This window comes from Hemiscyllium ocellatum, chromosome 19, assembly GCF_020745735.1.
Source record: "Hemiscyllium ocellatum isolate sHemOce1 chromosome 19, sHemOce1.pat.X.cur, whole genome shotgun sequence".
Classification (NCBI taxonomy): Eukaryota; Metazoa; Chordata; class Chondrichthyes; order Orectolobiformes; family Hemiscylliidae; genus Hemiscyllium; species Hemiscyllium ocellatum.
In genome coordinates, this window is record NC_083419.1 from 60,521,877 (window position 1) to 60,535,184 (window position 13,308).

Genomic DNA, 13,308 nt, shown 5'->3' on the forward strand with positions numbered 1-13,308 from the left:
AAAACTTCAGGTTTGTCTTAGGTTTGGAAAAAAATTTGAACATTTTCCAAAAGAGGTCAGTTGGGCAGGTCTAAAATTCACTAGAACATGGGGAAGTTGAGAAGTCCAGGGATTGATGACTGGAAATTCTCCACAGTGGGCTAAGCTAGCCAATAGGCTTCCACAACACCATGCTTGTCCATTCCAGAATACGACCTTCAGACCATAAGCTACAAAGACCGAAGCAGGCCATTCAGCTCGTCCAATCTGCTCTATCATTCAATGAAGTCGCGGCTAATCTAATAACCTTCAAACCCACTTTTCTGCATCACCTCAATTTCCTTATTGATTAGACATCAGTTTCTCTCAGCCTGAATATACTCAGTAACACAGCCTCGACAGCTCTCTGTGATAAAGAATTCCACAGATTAATTACACTCTGAAAGAAGAAACTCCTTCACATCTCCATCCTAACTCTGGCCCTAAACTCTCCCACAAGGGAGAATGACCTGTATTCATGCGCTCAGTCAAGTCCCTGAGGAATCTTAAATGTCTCAACAAGGTTGCCTTCCATACTTTTAAATTCCAATGGTTATACCCGAACCTGCACAAACACCCCTCATAATGGAATCTTTCCTTTTTGGGACCAGCCTAGCAACTTTCTCTGGACTGCCTGCAATGCGATTATATCTTTCCTCAGATAGCAGGACTTTGGACTGTTTATTCCATACATGGTTTAATTTTGCCTTGTACAATTTTTGGAAGGCTTCCCTGATTTTGATACTCCATTCTCTTTGAATATAAAAGCAACAATTCATTTGTCTTCCCTATTATCCACTGAACTTGGATGTTAGCTTTTCAGGATTCATGCTCCCAAATTGCTCTGGGCTGGAGCTGGGAATGTTGATTTTAGAGTGCTCCACAGAAAAGAAGGATTTTGTCCAGTTCTTCCAACTCTTGCTTATTTTGAATTACACAGGTTAGTGGTTAATGGGGATTTTTCCTGTTCATTCACAGGATGGGCATTTATTGCCCATCCTTAATTGCCCACAGGGCAGTTGAGAATCAACTGCATTGCTGAGCATCAGGAGAAGGTAAGGATGGCAGTTTTCTTCCCTAAAGGACATTTGCGAAACAGATGGGTCTTTCCAAAAATTCAACAACGATTATCATTGGACTCTTAATTCCAGACTTTCATAGAATCCCTCTAGTGTAAAAACAGGCTATTTGGCCCAACAAGTCCACACTAACCCTCTGAAGAGTACCACACCCACATCCATTCTCCTATCCTATTACTCTACATTTCCCATGACTAATGCACCTAAGCTACATACCCCTGAACACTATGGGCAATTTAACATGGCCAATTCACCTAGCTTGCATAACTTTGGACTGAGAGACAAAACCGGAGCACCTGAAAGAAACCCATACAGACAGGGGGAGAATGTGCAAAATCCACACAGACAGTCGCCTGAGGCTGGAATCAAACCTTGGACCCTGGTGCTGTGAGGCAGCAGTGTTAACCACTGAGCCACCATGCCACCCATGTATTTTCTTTTATTGAATTCGAATTCCACCATCGACCTTGGTGGGATTCGAACCTGAGTCCCTGGATTAACAGTCCAACGATAATACCACAGACCACCTCCCTTTCATGAATAAACTAGCAAGAGCCTTACATTAAGGCTGAATAACAGAATTCTCAGCACACAGAACCATAAATATATGGCTTAATGGAGAATCCAGGTTCAATCCAATTACTTTAAGAAGGCATTAACAGGAAATGTATGCATTGCACAGGAGTTAACAGGAAAGCAGAGAGTCAAATAAAGGAGTAGACAAAGGAAAGAGAAATCTGGACATACTGGACAGTGCCCTCCTCATGGGGCAGATGACAACACTTGGACAATGACCTCAGCAGTGTGTCAGGGGCTCGCAGTATGCTGATTGCGGCCTAGGATTATAATCAGAAGCAACTGTAATCAGGGGCTTAAAAGAGAAAATATATCTTAGCTCTGTGCAATGATTTAAGACAGGTCTGAACGAAATTGGAATGCTTGTTGTCTTATTCATTAAGTCCATGCAGTCAGCTCTAACTGTAGAGTCTCTATACTTCATAGCAATGTTAATGCACCATCCACATCCACTCTGTCACAGCTCAAAGCCCAGTCTGTGAGCTCTTTCTCGGATCTTGGGAACCTTTTCCAGTCGCCACACACGGATGCTTCAATTAGCAATGATTGACATAGTCATCTACATCGAATATTATTCTTGAATCCACGGTCGTTGGAAGAGAGATGAAATCACTTGGATGGTTCTGGGTTGTTTCCTATCTACTGACTGTTAACAGCCACAAGGTGGCAAGAGATGTGCATTGTACAAAAACGTTTCTCAACGGATACAACAAACCAGGACATATACGGAGCTGAAATCCCTCAGGGGTTTCACTTAAAACTGCTCTATTGCACTTCCAGCAGGTTCAATAGAGATGTTTAGCAGCTGGCATTCCAAGTGCTGTAACCGAGTCGTTGATTTGCAATTTCCATTCTCTAGTTCATTGACAGAACCAGAGGACTTAATCAGAGAAGCTGCACTCAATCACTGAGTTAAACTAAATTTATTCGGTATCCAAGACTGTGGCTCCCAATGTCTGTAGTAAGTCCTGCACCTTTATCAGAAATCCGTTGGTCAGGAAAGATAATCTGCTATCAGGGGGGAAGAGAGGGAATGAGTCTCTTTGAGGAGATCGAAGCTGGAGGACATCAAAAGAAGCAGACAATCTCATCCACAAACAGACAAAAGAGGGATCACAATTGGTCATGTGCACAATTTGACTGCCATTCAGCTTAACGACATCAATAAATCGAGCACTGTCCCTCAGATGTTGGCAGGAGAGTACAGGAATGGAGCGGTGAATGTCAGACTGTTGCAGCATCCCCTTGTGCCGAGTGGAGATTGTCCTTCTCTACCCTCACCATCAATCTTCCTCTTCTGCAAAATCAAGTGAACTGATTCCAAAATGTGAGATGGAGGACAAGGCAGAAGTAATGAGTTTGCACGAGTGAGTTGCCTTGTGGGACAGAGAGGCACACTCTTGCTGCTCCAGGTTCCTCACCCGTACCCAGAAACCTGTAACAATTTGAATCTACTTACAGACAGATCTTCTTCCCCACCTGACTGTAGAATCCCAGTTCAGTCACTAATCCGAAATGGCAATGACAATAGCATGACGCGACATACAAGTCTCAAACTGACATCTGAATCTATGTCCCAGCCTGCTGCTCCAAGGAGCAGGCTAGAACTAGGAATGGTCAGCTCAAGGACTATTTTAACTCATCTCCTGCCCTCCCACGACAGGGGTTTGATAAAAAGTGTGACCAGTTTGGAGACATTTCCCAAAACCCAGGATTGTTGAAACATGGTCAATTTTCCTGAAGTAATGGGAGCAAGAGCAGTGGTCTGGTACAGCAGGGACCATCAGGAGCAGGGAGATGAGAACACAGTAACCCAAAGGCTGAGACAAGTGGAAATTTAAAAAAGTGGAGTGGATAGAAAGAACAAAAGAATTCGCAAGGAGTACAGAAGATAACAGGTAAAGGAATAGCTGCTGATTTTTATTTCCAAATTCTTTAGGCTAAGACAGTACTTTAAACTAGTAAATGGGAAAATGTAACTGTCACTTTCTGAAATTGATCATCTCAAACTTGAAAAAAGACAACTAGTCATTAAACTAAAACAAAGTCAACCAAAATTTATACTTCCAAATTGATTCCAAGGCTGTGGAAATCGCTGGCTGGGCCAGCATATATCTCCTGTTCCAGATTCCCGATGAGATGGTGGTGGGAAGGTGCCTTGCTGATCAGTTGTGGTCCATTTCATAGAACCATTGAATACCTACGGGGTGCAAGCAGGCCATTCAGCCCTTCGAGTCTACACCAACCTTCTGATGAGCATCTTACCCAGACCCAGACCCCTACTCTATCGCTGTGACCTTGCATTTCCCATGGCTAACCAACCTGACCTGCACATCTTTGGATTGCGGGAGGAAACCTGAACAGCCGGAGGAAACCCACACAGACACGGGGAGAATGTGCAACCGCCACACAGACGGTCACCAATTGGAATCAAATTATTGTCAGGAGACTCAGAATGCTATTATGAAGAGAGTTCCAGAATGTTGACCTAGCAATGCTGCAGGATAAAGAACTCATTTCCAAGTCAGGATGCTGAGTGGCCAAGAGGGGAATTTGCAGGTGTTGGTGTTCCCATGTATCTGCTGCCATTGTCATTCCTGAGGGAAGTGGTTTTGGATTTGGAAAGTGCTGTCTAAGTTGCTTTGGTACATTTCTGCAGTGCATCTTGTAGATAGTACACACTACTGCTACTAAGCATCAGCAAAGGAGGCAATGTTTAAGGATGTGGTGCCAATCAAGCAGGTTGTGCTCTCCTGGATAGTGTCAAGCTTCTTGGAGCTGTACCATCCAGGCAAGTGGGGAGTATTCCAGCATACTCTGGACTCATGCCTTATGGACAGGCTTTGGGGAGTCAGGAAGTGAGTTATTTGCTGCAGTATTCCTAACCTCTGACCTGCTCTTGTAACCACAGTACCTACATGGCCAGTTCAGTTCAGTTTCTTGCTAATGATAACCCCTAGGATATTCTTGTGGAGCTTCAGTGATGGTGATGCCTTTGAATGTCAAAAGTCAATGATTAAATTTTCTCTCATTAGAGTTGGTCATGGACTGGCACTTGTGGGATATGAAAGTTTCTCGCCATTTGTCAGCTCAATCCTAGACATTGTCCAGATCTTGCTGCATGTGGTTATGGACTGCTTCAGTAACAGATGGCATTATTGTGCAAACATCCGTGAACTATTCCACTGCTGACCTTACAATGGAGGGAAAGCCATTGATGAAGTAGCTATAAGTGGTTGTGCCTGGACCATTATCCCAAGTAGCTCCTGCAGAGAACTCTTGGAGCTGAGGTGACTGACCACTAACAAGTACTGTCATCTTCCCAATTGCCAGGTCTGAGTCTAACCTGTAGAGAGTTCCCTGACCCTCATCTCTAATTTTGCTATAGCTTCTTTATGCCACACTCAGTCAATACAGCCTTGATGTCATGGGCAGTAACTCTCACCTCACCTCTTGAATTCAGCTCTTTTACGCATGTTTGGATCAAGACCGTAAAGTGGTGAGGAACTGAATGGCCTTGCCCTGAAAAGGCAAGCATCATTGGGCAGGTTATTCATTTGCTTGTGTGACTGACAGTACTGCTGATGACCCTGCCCATTACTCAAGGAATTACAGTTCTTCACTTTTGCTGATTTGGCCCTAAATTTCCTCTGTGTCGTGAACTCAATTACTGTCCCCAATCTGTAGATCATCCTCTTTTCCTGGGTCTACACTCCCCTCAGCTCTGAAACTATACTCCCCTAATCATTCACAAGCGTAACTGCAGCTCTTCAATGACAACTAGCTTCACCGAGATAAAACTGCCCTTGCAGTTTTCCCTGAGCTTTCACCTTGCCCAGATGCATCCAGCAAATATTAATACCCATCTCAGCTACCATGAACTACTGGTGGTACCTGACTTAATCTGAACTTCCCATTGCTCCCAGGACATCATTGTCTCTCACTATATAGATCCCAGATACTTCAATTGCCTTCAGCAATGCAGTTAACAGCAGCACTGTCTTCTCCCTCTCCCATTCAAATTCTCACTCACTACACAGCTTCAACCTTTGAACTTTTTTTCAGTAACCCCTAAACTGCACTGAGTGATCAATTGAAAGCCTTGGAATAAGCCCCACTCCTACTGCTGAGTAAAATTGAATGTAGCAACCTAGCAACTGCTGGGATGGGGTGTGATCTGAATGTTACAGTTCACAGATTATTGACTTCCTCAGTTCAAAGGAAGGCAACAGAAAATGGATTGCATCTCAGACCACTCAATAAGATCATAATTGATCGCAGCTACACTTTTCTGCAAGATACCTCATAATGCAAACTTCCTTGTAAATCAGAAATTTGTGTAACTCAGCCTTGGCTAGACTCAGTGATAAGGCCTCTACTGCTCTGTGTGGAAGAAAAATTCCACGACCCTCTGAGAAAAGGAATTTCTCATCTTCAGCCTAAATGGGAGATGCCTTATCTTTAAACAATGCCCCCTTAGTTTTAGACTCCCCCTTGGGGGGGAAACATCTCAGCATCCAGAAGTCCCATCTGTGGCTTACGATGGAAACGAAGGATAGTGAAACAAAATAACTGTGAATGCTGAAGATCTAAACCAAAACAGAAATTGATGGAGAAAGTCAACAGGACTAGCAGCATTAATATAGACAGAAACAGCGTGACTGTTCCGATCTTAAAATAACTCCACAGTGGCCGGTATTCCGTCACCAAGTCACCCTTTATTTACACGTGCACAGTACATGGATTCTGACCAGCCAGCTCAGAGCCTAGAGTGAGGAGAATTCCTGAAATTCCTGTTTATTTGTTTTTTTACCCTCAGTCCTCAACTGGAACAGTTCTAATCTGGTTATATATATATTTTTTGAGACACAGTGACAGACAACAGACTAGATTGGGTTGGGATATCTGGTCGGTATGAACGGGTTGGACCAAAGGGTCTGATTCCATGCTGTACATCTCTATAACTCTATGCCTCTATGACACCTGGGCTCTGACTCCTGTTTATATCTGTCAGCCAGGACTCCCTGATTGGTCTACCTTAACTGCCCCAATCAGAGAACTCATATTCCATGAGATCCACCTGGCCAACCTCCTTCCAAACACTACAGATATCTTTGGGGTGACTGGACTCAAAATGTTAACTTTGTTATCTCTCCAAAAATCCTGCCAGACCTGCTGAGTTTCTCCGGCAACCCCTGGTTTTGTTTGAAATTAAGGTTAATGCTAGATTAAAAGAAGATGCCTAAAATGTTGAATAAACATAAGTAAGCATTGGGATTGGGAATGCTTTAGAAACCAGCAATGGGTAATTAAAAAGATTTGTAAAAATAGGAAAAAGAACAAAATGCAGGTCTAAACAAGCCAGGGATATAAAAAAAATATTGTAACAGCTGTTATAAGTATATGAAAAGGAGGAGAGTAGCTAAAGTAAATAGGAATCCTTTAGAGTCAAACAGAATAAATGATTAAGTGGAATGAGGCAAGTGTGAGATATTGAATAAATAAAAAGACAACCAAGAGGGCTAACAAAAGAAAAGAGCTTAATGCAGACAACAAGTGTTGGAGAAACTTTAAGGAATAAATCCAACAAATCCCAGTACCCAGCCCTATGGTTTAAAATAAGTAGTTGCAAAGATATTGGAAACATTGGTTATGATTTTCCATAACTCCTTAGATTCTAGAACAGTGCCAGTGATTAGATATTATCAAATTTAACATTGCTGTTCAAGTAATGAGAGACAGATAAGTAGGGTATTACAGGTATTTACCATATCTGTTGTCTACCACTGCACCCCAAAGGCCTTACCCCTGCTCTTCCTTTTTTTTTATTTAATATGTTTTTCTAATAGACAGACAGACAGACAGACAGAGAGAAATTGGGTAATTTAGTGGGTCATAATGAGGCAGACAGAATGTAATGAGGGAAAGATGAGCCCGCACTTTAGTTATAAGAATAAAAACGCAGAATGTGTTTTGAAATTTGTGAAACGGATAAATATTGATGCTCACAGAAACTTGGGTTCACTCGTACAAGGAGCACAGAAATGCATCAGAAAGTGTTGGAGTCTCTCTCTAAGAAATCATATTGGACTCAAAACGTTAACTGTTTTTCTCTCTCCACACACTTCCAGATCTGCTGAGTTTCTCCAAAACTTTTGGCTTGCTTTTTCAGATTTCCAGCATCCTCAGTATTTTGCTTCTATGACAGAAATTAAGCATAAATATCTAGTAATCACGAGAATGGCATGTTAGTCTTTTTTAAATGGAAACTGGAGCACAGGAGTAAAGAAATCTTACTATAACTGTCCAGTGATTTGGTGAGACTGCCCCAGGAGGAGTTGGTGCATTGGTCTCCATCTTTAAATGAGGTGATATATGTGTTGTAAGGGGTACAGCAAAGATTCTCATGCTGATAGTCTGTATAAAATGGGCCTCTAATATCTGAGCTTAAGAAGAATGTGGGTTGAAATATTTGAAGTATCTGTGCGATCTGAAGGGGCTTGCTAAGCACTGAGGAAAATGCAAGGGATTAGTACTAACTTTGTTTTTATTCATTCACTGAATGTGGGTGTTGCTGGCTGGGCCACCACCTACTGCCTTTCCCTGGCTGCCCTTGAGAAGGTGGGTCTGAGCTGCCTTCTTAAACCATTGCAGTTCACATGCTGTGAATTGACCCACGATGCCCTGAGGGAGTCAGTTCCAGGACGGTGACCCAGCACTGACTGGAAAGTGCATCAAAGATCTGGTACAGCCAAGCATTGAATGACCCACAAGCGCATTCTCACGTTTCATGATTCTATCTGTGATGTGGTGAGACGGCAAGGACATTGTCAGTGTTTCTCCGAAAGAGGACAACAGATTCTCTGATGCCGTTATGGTCAGGGCTTTGTTGAGAAGCACTGTCTTGAGGGAAATGATGTTTACCTTTTAAAGCAGAATTTTGGAAGGTTCATCATATACAGCTAAGTTCAAAGAATGCCGACAACCAAACCGACTGACACTCTGTCAACACTGACCGCCAACGCTCACCTGAAAACATTAATCGCAAGCTGTGCCCACAAATCACAGTCCAGGAAGAAGCCTTATGGGGAAAGAGGGAAGGTGGTAACATTGACAAGAGAAGGAAAACACAGCTCAAGTAACATTGAAATGTGGAAATGTGTGCAATTACCTGGAAAATGGGGAGGGGCAGCACAAAGGAGCATGACCCCGACTCCTAAATTCACTTCCACAGCTTGGCGCTCCTCTGTTGGAAATCGCTCCAGGTCTAGAAAAGACAGACAGATGCAGAAAGAGTCTTTTATGATTCATCGACAGTCACAAGTACAACTTTTGTAGAGTAAAGCCAAGATTCTTAACTGACTTGACAAGGTGACTTTATGGCAGATTGCAGCCAAACTCCAATGCAGTCAAAGTTCAATTCCAATTTATTGTTAACACAATCAACACCCTTCACCAGTCCATCAAACTCCGGAATGATATTTCAGTCAACTAGTTCTACTGCGTAAAGCATAACGTTTTCATGTCTGACTCAAAGCAAGCTGATTGGCAGTTTCAAGTTCAGTCATCAACACTGACCAAGCATGAATTCATTACAATAGTTTAATGGTCGATACACAGAACCACATTGAAAACTCGCAGATACAGGCAACAGCTAAAAACAAATTGTTAGCATGACAGCAGAGTACCGAATGGTTACCCCCCACCCCAGGAGGTTTGTTTTCTCACTAGAAGATGAGGGAATACTTTCAAACAAAAAGTTCAAACTACCCTGTGACTTTGCGTCCACTTTAAAGAAATTCATGTCGAACGAATCTTTTACTGAGTGATGCTCCTGTTGGCACAAACATTAATTTAAACCAAGACACATCAAAGCAACTTTCACTGTGGAGCAGGATTGTGACAATGCTGTGGCTTCAAGAAGTTATTTTGTCCTGGTTTCTTTTAAAAAGAGATGGGAGAGCAATGCCAATCAGTCCATGAGAAGGTAGACAACATGTAAAGCCTTGAGTTTTTTTTTTGGAACAGTAGAAGCAGCCTGAATGGGTGTGGTTAAGCTCCCAGGCGAAAGTGAGGACTGGAGATGCTGGAGACTAATGTCAAGATTAGAGTGGTGCTGGAAATGAACAGCAGGTCAGGCAGCATCCAAAGAGCAGGAAAATCGAAGTTTTGGGCAGGACCCCTTCATCAGGAATGAGGGTGGAAGTCTTGGGGGTGGAGAGATAAATGGGAGGGGGTGGGGATGGGTGGAAGGTAGCTGAGAGTGCAATAGGTAGAGGAAAGGTTAAAGGTAATAGGTCAGAGAGAAGTGTGGAGCGGAGAGGTGGGAAGGAAGATTGACAGACGGGACAGGTCATGAGGACGGTGCTGAGCTGGAAGTTTGGAACTGGGGTAAGGTCGTGGAGGTGAAATGAGGAAACTGAAGTCTACATTGATACCCTGGGGTTGAAGGGTTCCGCGGTGGAAAATGAGGCGTTCTTTGGCAAAGTGGGAGGGGGAGTTGAAAAGTTCGGCCACAGGGTGGTGGGGTTGATTGATGTGGGTGTCACAGAGATGTTCCCTTAAGTGTTCTGCAAGGAAGCGTCCAGTCTCCCTAACGTAGAGGAGACTGCATCAGGAGCAAAGGATACAATAAATGACATTGGTGGATGTGCAGGTGGAGCTTTGATGGATGTGGAAGGCTCCTCTGGGATCTTGGATGGAGGTGAGGGAGGAGGTGTGGGTGCAGGTATTGTAATTTGTGCGTTGGCAAGGGAAGGTGCCAGGAGGGGATTGTGGGTTGTTGGGGGGCATGGACTTGACCAGGTCATCATGAAGGGAATGGTCTTTGCAAAAAGTGGATACAGGTGGGAGGGAAATATATCCCTGGTGATGGGGTCCATTTGTAGGTGGCGGAAATGTCGGCAGATGATGCATTTTATGTGGAGGTTGGTGGGGTGGAGTTTGAGGGCGGAGGTGCATTGGAGGGCATCTTCGACTACGTGGGAGGGGAAATTACAGTCTTTAAAGAAGGAGGCCATCTAGTGTGTTCTGTGGTGGAACTGATCCTCCTGGGAGCAGATACGGCAGAGGCAGAGGAATTGGGAATATGGGATAGCATTTTTGCAGGAGGTAGGGTGGGAGGAGGTGCAATCCAGGTAGCTGTGGGAGTCAGTAGGTTTGTAAAAAATGTCAGTGTTGAGTCGGTCGTCGTTGATGGAGATGGAGAGGCCTAGAAAGGGGAGGGAGGTGTCAGAGATGGTCAATGTGAATTTAAGGTCAGGATGGAATGTGTTGATGAAATTGATGAACTTTTTAACGTCCTAGTGGGAGCACGACGTGGCGCTGATGCAGGCATCAACATAGAGGAGGAAAAGGTGGGGAGTGGTGCCAGTGTAACTACATAAGATCGACTGTTCTACATAGCCAACAAAGAGACAGGCAAAGCTGGGCCCATGCAGGTGCCCATGGCTACCCCTTTCATCTGGAGGAAATGGGAGGATTTGAAAGACAAATCGTTGAGGGTGAGGACCAGTTCAGCCAAACAAACGAGAGTGTCACTGGAAGAGTACTAGTGGGGATGTCAGGAGAGGAAGAAACAGAGGGCTTGGAGACCCTAGTCATGGCGGATAGAGATGTAGAGGGACAGAGTGTCCATGGTGAAGATGAGGCATTGGGGGCCAGGGAAACGGATGTCATGGAGAAGGTGGAGGGAGTGGGCGGTGTTCCGAACATTTGCGGGGAGTTTCTGGACCGTATCGATGTAGGTAGAGATGAGTTCAGTGGGGCAGGAGCAGGCTGGGACAATGGGTTGGGTGGGGCAGTCAGGTTTGTAGACCTTGGAAGGGAGGTAGAATCGGGCGGTGCAGGGTTCCTGAACTATGAGGTTGGAAGTTGTGGGTAGGAGATCCCCTGAGGTGATGAGTTTGTGTATGATCTGGGAGATGATGGGAGGGGAGGTCATGGTTGAGGGGCCAGTAGGAGGAGATGTCTTCAAGTTGGCGCCTGGCTTCAGCAGTGTAGAGGTCAGTGCACCAAACTACCACCGCACCCCCTTTATCTGATGGTTTGATGGTGAGGTTGGGATTGGAGCAGTGGGATTTGAGGGCTGCGCGTTGCGAGGGTGAGAGGTTGGAGTGGGGGAGGGGGGTAGACAGGTTGAGGCAGTTAATGTCCGGGCAGCAGTTTGAGATGAAGAGGTCGAGGGCAAGTAATAGGCCAGCGCGAGGTGTCCAGGTGGATGCAGTGTATTGGAGGCGAGTGAAGGAGTCCTCGGAAGGTGGTGGGAGTCTTGATGGTAAAAGTAAGCTTGGAGATGGAGGTAGCAGAAAAAGTGTTCGACATCACAACGTGTATTGAATTTGTTGATGCGTGGGTGGGGTGGATGAAGGTAAGGCCTTTGCTGAGGACTGATCATTCATCCTCAGTGAGGGGGAGGTTTGCAGGGATGGTGAAAACCCAGCAGGGCTGGGAGCTAGGACCTTGCATAGGTGTGGAGTTGGGAGTGGGGGTGGGGATGTGACTAGGGAAATGGGTTTGGAGCCATTTGCAGAGATGGTGTTCCCCTCAGGGTTCTGGGGTCAGGGATAGTGACACTGAGATCTGTGGGAGGCGTGCTGGCAGTATGCAGGTAAGTTGCGTCGGTGGGGGCAGAAGTGGTAGCGACAACGGCAGTAGAGTGGTGGCGGAAGTCACAGAATGCGTGATGTCATTGATGACATAGGGGCGGAAATGACAAAACGCATGGTGTGGGTGGAGTCATTAGGGGCAGAAGTGGCTGCGGAAGCGGCTGCGATGGGGGGAATGTGTGGCTGGAATTGGGGAATTAATTTGAGGGAATTGCCCCTCGTGTCCCGGTGGAATTTAATCTATTACCACAACTGGCCTGACTCCAGTTAACTCAAGAACTTGGTATCACTGGTAGTGATTGCTCACCTTCTGCAAGGCTGTGAGGGTGTAACTGAAAGGCTGTTGGGATTTTTAGAAATGAATGCACAAACAGAGGTTTGTTCAAACTGCTGTTTCCTTCAACACAAGGGAAGGACAGACTGGGGGCTCACTCAACAACATCTGAAGCACATCTCTGCTGGTTCCAACCTGTTTGGTCAGGACTTTGTAAGAATAATTGATTCAAAATCAAATTTCATGCAACTGCACAATCTGGAGAGTTAATGGATTGCCAGGGACATTACAGAGGCACGTGTTAACTCAGAATGGTTAGGATTCCAAAAGCATTCATTGCAAGCCATGTTCTCCCCTTCTCCACTAAATAATGAGTGATTTTTATAGCCCAGTAATCTGTCTCTGACCATCTTTTAGTGTGTAAAAACAGCAAACAGAGAACAGTATGATGAAATGCTATGGGGTTTGACTTATAACTCTCAAATGAACTCAGCCAACAACTCCTGAGTGGGCAATTACAGAACGGTAATGGTCAAAATCAGCAATGGACATAAATTCTACCTTGCAGCTCCATTCTGTGCTCTCTACTTTATTGAAATGACTGGCGGAAAGATTAAGGTGCACATGGGAATCCATCAGGAAGGTTGGAAAGTGATCAGATAAGGTCAATCAATCATGGATTAGATGATATCCAGCTTTTTTTCTAAAGAAGGTTGTAAATGCATGTGTTAACTGACTGCAACTAAACAGGAAG

At 44.6% G+C, this 13,308-nt stretch overlaps 1 protein-coding gene across 4 annotated transcripts in view; it reads right to left on the reverse strand.

Moving 5' to 3' along the window:
* Nucleotides 1-13,308, reverse strand: part of cntn1b (contactin 1b) — a 661,974-nt gene that overhangs the window by 392,120 nt on the left and 256,546 nt on the right. For all 4 annotated transcript variants that reach the window (XM_060839985.1, XM_060839987.1, XM_060839988.1 and 1 more), the window contains one exon: nucleotides 8,845-8,940. In XM_060839985.1, coding sequence (XP_060695968.1) covers nucleotides 8,845-8,940 — 96 coding nt within the window. The remainder of the gene's footprint in view (nucleotides 1-8,844; nucleotides 8,941-13,308) is intronic.